Here is a 10,792-nt window from a genome sequence, read left to right as displayed (position 1 = left end):
TTCCTAATGTCGACGACAAAAAAGTGGAATACGCTGTCGTCGTTTGTATTTCTCGAAGCCTACATTTTAGGTTATTCACGGCAAGAGTGTATAGGCACTTATTAGACAAATGCGTAACATCGTCTTCTACATCATCGTTTAACATAAGGTGAAATTGTGGTCAAACGTTCACCAAAAATGTTTATTTGATAAAAAAGAATTATTTTTCTTTTTTTATTGTCATGACAATGATTATCTCTGTAATAATAGTAGTAAGTATGTAGTCTCAATACTTAATAGCTTTGCTTTAGAATTATTTAGATTTGCACGCCAATATCGGTAAAAAGGACTGTTTTGCCTTTAATGTTACAAAATTTAAATAACATTTATCTATAGCTCAATATATATTATTAATATTATACCTAAAAATGATTGTGTTCACAACGGATCACTGACTCCTAAGACACAGTTTTCCTAGTTTTGTAACTATTAAGTAATCTGTGGTTTAGCCAGCTAGCCAGTAATCCAGTAATCGCTTAACTGTTACGAAAAGCTATATACCACCTAGTGTTATTTTTTGTAAATATATAATATTATTATTAATCAATGTTTTATTATTTATATTTGTACGACCTATTTTTGAACCATATTTCAAGCAAATTAAATACCATTCATTAATTTGAAAAATAGCTATATGTTTTTCTTTAAATGATTCCAAGTGACGGGACGAACAAGTCGTGCGTCTGATAGTAAGCGACACGTCTGTCGATAACAGTTGCAGTGCCACTCGGAACTTTAAAACACAAAGATCGGAGGGGCACTACCATTGCGCCTGGCACGCTGAGACATAGGTTGATAAATCTCATATGCCTGTAATTTCATCAAAAATGTGATGTGAAACAGTAAAGATACTATTAAGTAATTCTCAATCAATACTTTCTCATTTATATGATGAACGGCAGCGGAGGAGGAAGAGGAATTCCCTGCCTGCATATTTGTTCCCTGAATGGTATGACTTGGGCCTTTCAAGACGAGAGTGAATAGGTATTATTTAGGTGTGTACATCGTCAACCTCGTCGTCACTTTCTATATGACATGGAGGTCAATTGCGACTTATTTTCTTATAAAAGGAAAATAAAGTGGTGTGGTACGTACTACGTTTAAAGCAATAAATTAATTTTAATTTGCACTTTGCAAAAATACACAGCGCCACAATTTCAGACTTTATAAATAAACTTTTCAGTCTTTACTTTGTAAGTGTACGTTACTTTATAGTCTTTTTTGCACATTTATTTCGTAACCACATTTCCTAACTCTTCTTCAGATTTTCGAATAGCTGTTATGGAAACTGTTACACAAAATCTTATAAGTACACAGGAAACTTGAGTAGGTGTACAAAGGCAGACGCCATTCTCGTTCGCCGCAAAGCCCCGAGGACAGAATGCCAGTAGGGCTTTAAATATTGCAGATTTTGTCGTTATGGCTTCTAATATTTAAATTCTTTGTAAATGCTTAGAAATATTGTTTTTGATTTTACCACACAACACACTTAAATGTACTGGTAATATTTTCATTAAGGTTTAGGTATATTTGTGTTTTCTTTTCTATCTATTGAAATTATTGTCCAGAATACAAAAACAATCATTTATATATAAGCAACTAACCTATCTTATTTAGTTTTTTTATTAATCTCGTGTATTTTATTATTCAAAACAACACAGCTGCGGCAGTCGCGTCGAAAACGAGGCGAAAACATTCACTTTATCATCGATCGACGTCAAAGTTTAGAAGTTGTTTCCCGGTACACATAAACAAATTCCGCAACCATAGTAAAACTCAGTCGGTGGTGGCTGCGGGTGTGCGGGGCCGCAGGGAGGGTGATTTGCATCAAATTATCGCGAGGCGGTATCTCCCTCCCCGCTAATGCCTCCTTTGTGACGCCAAAATATTTTGTGAACAGTTTTCCACACAAAGTCTATTGGATCTAATTCAATATTCCGACGGGCGGCGATCTAAATGTGGCACGAAATTAAATATTACTTTTTTTAGATAAGACAATAGAATACCAAAAATAATATAACTGTTTACTAATTTTTTTTTAGATTCCCTTGGGAGAAAAGAGCAGTGGATATCTCCCTTTACGCATAGACACAAAGTCACTTACGGTAGAGCGGACCAAAGTACAACGCGGACTCCATTGAAAGGACATACTGGTGATTTATATAATAATACCTGCTCAAAAATTGAATTATTTGCATGCTTGATGTAATAAGGCCTTATCTGAAAAATTAAAAGTTTTCAGGAGAGATGTTTAAAAAATTTAAGAGCTAAATTAATCGATAACTTTTTATCCTTAAATAAGAGGGTCATAAAATTTCACGTAAGTCAATGCATACATACATAATTTGTTTCATATTGTTCGTAGTATTTTATTTATTTCTTATTTAGACACAATAACAGTTCACAAACCATGTACAATACTTAATATTAATTTAATACTACAACACTCTTTAGCTTGGAACAGATGACAATTATTATTGTGCACAACATTGAAATGAGATAGACTTAGTTAAATATTCTATTTAAAAATGAAAATGCACGTTTATAAAATTAAAAGAAAAAAAAAGAGAATTTTGAGCAAACCATTTGTGATTTTCATGTTATAAAAGGACTTTTGACGTATTATCACACGTGCTTTTTACGAATTTTACGTTAGAAGCATACCTACTACCTACAGCAATTCAGTAGGAGAAAGGATACCTACTTTTTCTATGAGAGATCGATGGATTGAAAACCTGTGACGGTATGTACCTATTTAATTTATAATTCGGAATTTCTAAGTTACATACATTTTGTGAATTTTTAATAGGGAAAACATCGTGATGAGAAATGAATGTCGAAGGAGGTTCAAAACCCTTGGAAAACACGTGAAGGACCCAAATTGGCCCTGTGTGGCGGAGGTGGCCTTATAACCCTCCGCTTCCAAGCCCGTATCCCGTACCCAGCAGTTGCACAGAATAACGGGTTGATGACGATGAACTTATGTATGTCTTTATGGTACAATAATACAAACAGAGAAAACTATGGTGTGTACATGATAAAGAAACGCAAACGTTAGGTATACAGGGTGCAAGCATTATGCGCAAAGATATTTAATAGTCGTAATTGGCATATAAATAATTAGTTATTAAACAACGATATCTACTGAACATACATTGTAATTAATTCTATGAAGTTGAAAGATTTACTGTCAAATAAAAGCTGTAGAAAACATTAAAATGCTTTAATTATTTATTTGCCTCAGCAACTTATTTTGAGTTTGTTGATTTTGAGTAGTAAACTTTTAAAATGCAGTAATTAACTATAGGAACTGTGAATTCAGTTATCATGTACACCATATATTGATCAAAATTGATATTAAAATATAGGGAGTATATTTTTTGCTTATTTAGCATCTCACATCACAAGTCCAGTCGTGAATGGAGTATATTGCTGCCACTTATGAGATGGCTCTGCTAAATACCAACTAGCCACCTTGGATTCAGTTGAAAAGCGTGCTAAGTGGCTTATAGGTGACTCATATTTAATAGAAACGAAGCTGCAGAGCCTTGAACACCACTGTAAAGTTGCCTGCTTATCGGTATTCTACAGGATATATCACGGAGATAAGGTGCGACGTTATTGCATGATTTGATTCCGCCTTCCTCTTCCATCGTCTGTGGACTAGACGTATTTAGGCTGGGGTTCCACTCCTATATTGTGGATATTCCCAAGATTCGCACGTAGCGTTTTGCTTCCACATTTATACGGCGAGCCGCTAAGGAGTGGAATTGTCTACCTGCGGACTTATTTCCCGAAAGCTAAAACTTGGACCTCTTCAAGGCGAAAGTATGCATGCTTGCTACATCGTTGACCTCATCGTCACTTCTATCAGGTGAGTTGGAGGTCAAATGTGCACTTATTTTTTAATAAAAAAAATCCCGAGCGGTGATAGCCGGATGAGGAACAGTTGCTTTCTGGAATTGGGAGTTCCTTGGTTCGAATGCTCTATGAATTTCATTTCTGAACGTTGGAATTACCTATCGCTAAAGTTAAAACTTGCATATCAGAAAAGATTCACTACCTAGACACTAGATAGTTAGAACTAACGTAGGGTAGACCTGTGTTCAGCAGTAGATGTTTTATTTTACACATTCATCTCCATCCCTCGCAAACTCGTTGGTTACTTCCTTAGGTTCCATATTATCGTTCACATAATATATCCAAATTGACTGTAATTTACAGCAGTCTTCACAAAGACATAACTGCAGGTATACGCTTCTATTATTCGTTTACGGTTGATAATAAAAATTTGACATTTACGAGGTTTAAAATTATAGTGAAACAAAAACTATATCCTCGTACCTAATCTTTCTGTTTGTCTTAATTTATGATGTTTCAAATGAATACTGTAAATGATAAATGTCTACAAATGCCCATTTACAAAGGGCGATTCAAAGAGTTTCTTACTCATTCTCAAGGAATCGCCTTAAGAACGGTAGAGTTCAAAATAAATCCTGATACATGTTTGCCTCTCACGAGTATGTTTACGGGTATATTTTTGGTGATGGTTCGTGACTGTAGTTGCACTTGTGTTACTACCTTGATTAGTTTTATGCTACTGAAATAGGCTGCTTTTTGTCACAAAAGTAAGTCTTAAAGTAAAATTGGGGCTGAAAGTTTGTATGGAGAACCAGAGAAATTATGAAAATTACTATAGTACAGTAGGTTATTGGAAGTACTTATTCTACCCAGACGAAGTCGCGGGAAGCAGCTTGATATTAATAAAAACAAACGAACACCCCATATGTCAAACAATAACAATGGGCAACCTATATATCGAACAATACGGGACCGTAGTACAATACAGCATGTTCCAAAGAGTGTAGCGGCGAGGAGGCGGGGCGGCCCGCCTCCGCGCGCGAGCAATTACGCGGCTGGCCGGAGACGCCAGGTAGAACTAACCTCAATCCTTCCTTAATCTACATAATTTGTCAGTCAAGCTCTTCAAAACAGACGACAAATCTTCAATGATAAATGAGTTACTAGTTATTGTAACGGGTCTACAAAAGTTTAGAGATGCAAAGATAAATAAATGTAGGTGCAAATAGCTTTTATTTATGGGATTCTTTTAACAAGGCTGACAAATTTGGTTGTCATTGCTGTATTTTGGAATTTAAAAAACTGAAAGAAATTTAAAAAATCCTTAATTCTATGACTAATTAATATTAATTCTTCTGCCATTTCGTGATGAGAGTGAATAGGCATTGTACAAGTGTGTATGCTGCATTATCGACCTCATCACTTTCCATCTCATGTGATAGAGATAATGATAATAAAAAAGACGTAAGTAAGTTAAAGTACATACTACCTGACATTCTAAACAAAATATCTGTACATTTACTAAAAGATATGTTTATAAATGCTAAGATTTCTTTGCATTTGCAAAAAAAATTCGCAAAATTACTGTCTAAGTACTTGTTTTGTTATGGTACTTGTAATAAAAGTGGCTAGTTACATTGCGGTCCATTCTATTATCGTGTAAACCCTTTAAAGGGGTTTTTGAAAGGCGTCTTACTATACTTAAGTTTTAGTTTAAGTATTCTGTTTTTTAATAAATAAATAAAAAAACTAATAGCGGGACCATTTCAGTAAAAAAATGTTACAATTACCTAGTGTTCAGCTTATATTAATTTCGTGTTTTAGTGCGTTCTAATCTGTGATGATACTTTGACGATCTCGGTGGTTCAGTGGTCAGTACTATGAGCACTAAATGGAGAGGTCCTGGTTTTGAATTCTCTGTAAGATCAATTTAGGGAACAAACTATTCTTAAATTATTGATTTAGATCTGATCGATATGTTATAAAATGAATGACCTTACTAGTGTATTATCCAGATTGTCCACTCAGGTACTACCAATTACCTACTTTAAAATAGTTCGTGTACTTTACTGACACGTAGTACTTCTAAGCTATAGGATGATAACTGTTTAATGTCAATAAAACTATCTATATAAATCACCAAAGGGAATTCGGAGTGAATAGTTTACGCCGCGAATTTCAATTGTTTGTGTAAACCTTTTGCGTGGCCAATTTGTATTTTATTGACTGAACAAAACGAATGAGTTATAACGCGTGTTTGTCGGTGGGTAGGCGGTTGCCCGCGCTTGTTTAAAAGTGTATTGACGCGCGCCCCCACCTGAATTTTAATATTGTTCATTGCTATACCTCCAAAAATTATTCAGAAACTACTGATTAGAATTTTCACAATCAAGTTTAGTTCCATTTCGTATACCAATGAGCTACTGAGAATTGTTATTACGTAGCAACGACGAAAAGTAATTAAGTACATGATAACAACTTTACACGCAAAAAAAATTATAAGAAAACTAAAAATTCCCGCTATGAGACAGCTACGGTTTCCCGTAGCGTTGTCTACGCTGCAAATAGGTAAATATTTCCTGTAATTTCGTTACCCGCGAAACACTGCTTTCTGAAATACAAAAGCGTGGAGACATTGAACAAAATGGCGTATTTAAATGGGCGGCAACTGCATTGTTGGCACATCGATATATCGTCTATCCTTCTCCCACTCGCGCCATTCTGTCGCAGTGTCTTTATTTTCGTTTCTCATTCAGGTCCAAACAATGCACTAACGCTTAGAAAAAGCTACGCAGATTTCAAACTTATCACGTTACGTTAAAGTTGGAACTCGATTGGTAAAATGTGAGGGTATCACAGCCGTGATAAATGCGAAACTGTTGCACATGCTCCATCCCTCTCTAACATGCGAGAAAGGATATTTTTGTGTGTACATCTCTTTCGCGCGAAGTAATGTGTTGTTGTGTGTTGTGATATCTCTGAAATAACAGGGAAGCACTCGCTACGAAGTTGTCATTTGTAACGGTTTTGCGAAGTACAGATGGCAGACAAATCAAAATAATATTCATTCAAATCTTTCCACTTATTGTGTGTACTGCTAAATGAGTGCTAAATAAATGTAATATAAAAACATAGCATTAAAGAAAGGTGTTAAATATGCTTAATATGGAAGAAAAGAAAAATATAACCATTTTCCACTTCTAACGCTTTCTTATGGCTAGAAAATTTAATCTACAAAGGCCAATGCCTATTTTCAACTCGCAAATTTTGTTGTAAAAACAAAAATATGTTATAAAATTGAAGTAAGTTGGAGAAAAAATTTTTTTTTAATATGTAGTACCTAGGTACGTAATTAAAATATTGTAGATATTTGTTGTGGATCGACTAGTGCTAGTCGTTTCAAGACTTATATTTTGACATTTTATTTTAAGCGTCGTTTGCATTTGCCATGATTTCTCTAACGTTGGTACAATAATTATGATCGAAAATTACAATGTTTGTGAACCGATAAATCTTCCTTAACTTGAATTTGACTATCAACTTCTAAGTTGTCAGAAAACTCGAGAAGAAATTATCTGAACATTGGGAAAATCATGTAGCCCACGTATGGAGTCTCCCAGAACGCTTTGCAGGATGGCTTGCACGCTGCGACTACATTCATAATTCAGCATTACGCGGCGGACGACGAGGCGGACTGAAATGCAGGATGCCCCCTTATAGTGATGCTATGTTCAAAACTAAATACTAACGACGTATTCAACTTTTTTAAACTGTAATTATCAGGTTGGTTTTCTCTACCTAATTTCCGTGGTAATTGTTATTATTTAAGTATTCGAATACATCATCGTTTAATATTATATAATATCTCAGGACACTACTCCTGAATATGTAGCAATGACTTATATAAGTAATATTAAGACAATATTATAAAATGTTTAAATAATGAAAATTAGGTACCACCAAAATTAGGTAGAAAAAACTAACCTGAAAATTACCCTTGAAGTATTTTTAAAAAAGTAACATTTTTGCAGTAAATAAATAAATAAAAAGATATTTATTTCTCCACAAAACATAGGGAACAGAATACTTAAAAAACGAATAGAAAAAAAGAATTAAGTGATGTGGACAAAAAGGTTAAAGACTCAGCATTGCTGATTTTCAGTCTTCACCTGTAGCTAGCTAGCTGTTCTCATTAGTCAATCATAGTGAATCTAAGTGTTACTTTTGATGTGTACCCAGTTGGGTACATACCAAAAGTAACACTAAAGTAAGTAATTCTTATAGGCTCGAATGGTGAAACAATGAAATCAATTTTAGATATGTATTGGTATACTTATACCTTAGAATAATATTTAGCTTGTACTATAAATGAATATATTAATGTTAACTGTTAACAAATTTCAAAAAAATGTTACTTAAATCAATTTTTCCTTTAGTCCTTTATTACTTACTTTAATATATTTGCTTCAAAAGTCAAGTTTTTATCTACTCATCCATGCTCCACATATGAAGTAGATCGAATATAATATTTAGTTATTATCAATAGCAGTACATTTGAACTTAATTTCGATAGTCGTTTTAATGAGATAGATTTACTGATAAGTATTAAGATCCGTAACGTTCGTTGGTGACGGTACCCATTGCCTCAAGGCAGGGCGCGTGGCTGGAGTGGGGCGTCGCTAAACAAAAACACGTACACGGTGAGCTAGCGCGACGGTGATTGGCTGGCGCGGTTCGGCCCCGCGGCAGAGGACGCGCGCCGCCTGCCGCGCCGCACTGTGCGCCGCGACCTCGCACCGGCAACATGTGCAGTGGCCCCGAAGGAGGCCCCTGGCCACTCGCTAAGGACGCACCAACTGTGGCCGCCGCAGCACTCGACCACTACCGTCTCCAGCTGTACAATTATGCTGTGGCCGAACGACTGCGCCTGTATCCGCCTGCTGTAGCGCCATGCTATCCGCCGTACGCGCCGCGACTTGCGCTGTCCATGCAGCTGCTGCAACAGCGCGTGCTGCAGCCCGAGGAACCAAAACCACAGCATAGCTACATCGGCCTCATTGCGATGGCAATCCTCAGCTCGCCCGAGTGTAAACTCGTTCTCTCCGACATCTACCAGCACATTCTCGACAATTACCCGTACTTTCGATCCCGCGGGCCCGGTTGGCGGAACTCCATTCGACATAATCTGTCGCTCAACGACTGTTTCGTGAAAGCAGGACGATCGGCGAATGGCAAAGGGCATTACTGGGCGATTCATCCGGCAAATATAGAGGACTTTCGTAAAGGTGACTTCAGAAGACGCAAAGCTCAGAGAAAAGTGAGGAAACACATGGGTTTAGCGGTGGACGATGACGGCGAAGATTCTCCTTCGCCACCTCCTTCATCACCGCCGCCGACAGCGCTGCCACTGCCTTTCTGGGGAGTGGCCCGGCTGCCTGGCGGGGGACAGGCGCGCAAACGGCAGTTCGATGTGGCGTCGCTGTTAGCACCTGATGATGCGCCAGAGAAACGAGCGCGGAGGGAGAGCAGTTGCGAAGATGAACCTGAAGAGGACATCGATGTGGTGGCGAGTGATCAAGAGGAACGAAGCGAGGAGGAGGCACGACGTCCTCTAGCGCCGGCGGCGCACTACCCATTGCTACCAGGCTGGTGGCCGGCACTGGAGCCTGCGCTACTGCAGCAACTGCGCCGTCATGCGCCTACAGCGCTCCCCAGTCCCACCGACCAGCAACGCCCGCCAGATACTTAAACTGAATGTGAATGTGTGCTCTAAAACTAAATGATGATGTGAATCGCAGTATCGTATGTAGACCTGCCGTGATATGTTAATGTTGCCTGTTGGATACTCATCGGAACGACGACAATTTCGACATTTCTTCTCCCGCCAGCTTTATAACAGTTCTGACTATAATTTCTATTCAACTATACGTAGATCGTATAAATTCTTTTGTGTTTTTCTATTATACTGTTGAAGACTTTCCTTCCACGTTGTGGTAGTTCATGTTCCATCTACTTACTTAAAAAACTATTCTCTTTTCGTACTAAGTATACTTTCGTAATAACATTGTTCTATGAAGTGTAAATTATTGTAAATTTAGTGTACGTATTTACTCTACTTAAAGCTGTACTTAGAACGGCTATTGTAGTAATATCTGAATCTAATGATTAAAGTCTGATATCGACCAATCGCCTGTAGATACTCATAGGTCTATTTGTAAATAAATAAAATGTGTATATTATATACACTGTATACTTACTGTTATAATTAGTAACCTGTAAACCTACTGTTGTTTATTTACTAGAAACCTTCTTAATTATAAGAATATGAACTCTATAAAATCTCTGAATAAATAGAAGTCATAATACATATTTCATGCTTTAATTTCTACCAAAAACCCCGTCAATATTGGGTATATTGGCAAATGAGTTAAGGTATATTCAAAGTATACTATAAAAACAAGACGAAAGCTAATTTACTCAGACCTTCCATGTCTTTGTAGGAAAAATATCTACCTTCATAAATTAGAGTATAATATACGTTCTCTCGTAACATTTATCTTATAAATGAAAACCTTATTTCATTAATGCATTACTATATTTATTAATACAAAATTAAGAAAAGGCACTACAGTATCACAAAGGAAACAAATGTTGTTTATCTAAATTCCTGCATGCTTACAAAAAGGACGTGCAGTGGGTAATAATGAAAAAAATGTACTAAAATCTCTATTTGTTTTTGCACGTTCATTTTTAATCTATTTGTACGTAGAAGAAAGGAATAACCTCAGAAAACAGTATTAGTCATAAATTTCTCACGTAGAATAAAAGGAAAATCTACAAATTCGAGGAAGGGTCAAGTGATTATCTAAATAACATTCTTATCTATTGTTTG

General features: G+C 36.5%; 1 protein-coding gene across 1 annotated transcript; it reads left to right on the top strand.

The window, feature by feature from the left end:
• Positions 1 to 8,674: 8,674 nt before the first annotated feature.
• On the top strand, positions 8,675 to 10,209 carry LOC113234799 (forkhead box protein L1). The gene has a single exon (XM_026470290.1). It carries the CDS (start codon positions 8,705 to 8,707, stop codon positions 9,647 to 9,649), a length of 945 nt encoding a protein of 314 aa, XP_026326075.1. The 5' UTR covers positions 8,675 to 8,704; the 3' UTR covers positions 9,650 to 10,209.
• Positions 10,210 to 10,792: the final 583 nt, after the last annotated feature.

This window comes from Hyposmocoma kahamanoa, unplaced genomic scaffold (assembly GCF_003589595.1).
Source record: "Hyposmocoma kahamanoa isolate Upper Pololo Valley unplaced genomic scaffold, ASM358959v1 86, whole genome shotgun sequence".
Classification (NCBI taxonomy): domain Eukaryota; kingdom Metazoa; phylum Arthropoda; class Insecta; order Lepidoptera; family Cosmopterigidae; genus Hyposmocoma; species Hyposmocoma kahamanoa.
The sequence above is the reverse complement of the archived record's forward strand: the minus strand, read 5'-3'. Positions and strand labels throughout refer to the sequence as shown.

What these genes read in the sequence shown, in the direction of transcription:
- LOC113234799 (XM_026470290.1), top strand. Translation starts at nt 8,705, where the DNA reads ATGTGCAGTGGCCCCGAAGGAGGCCCCTGGCCACTCGCTAAGGACGCA.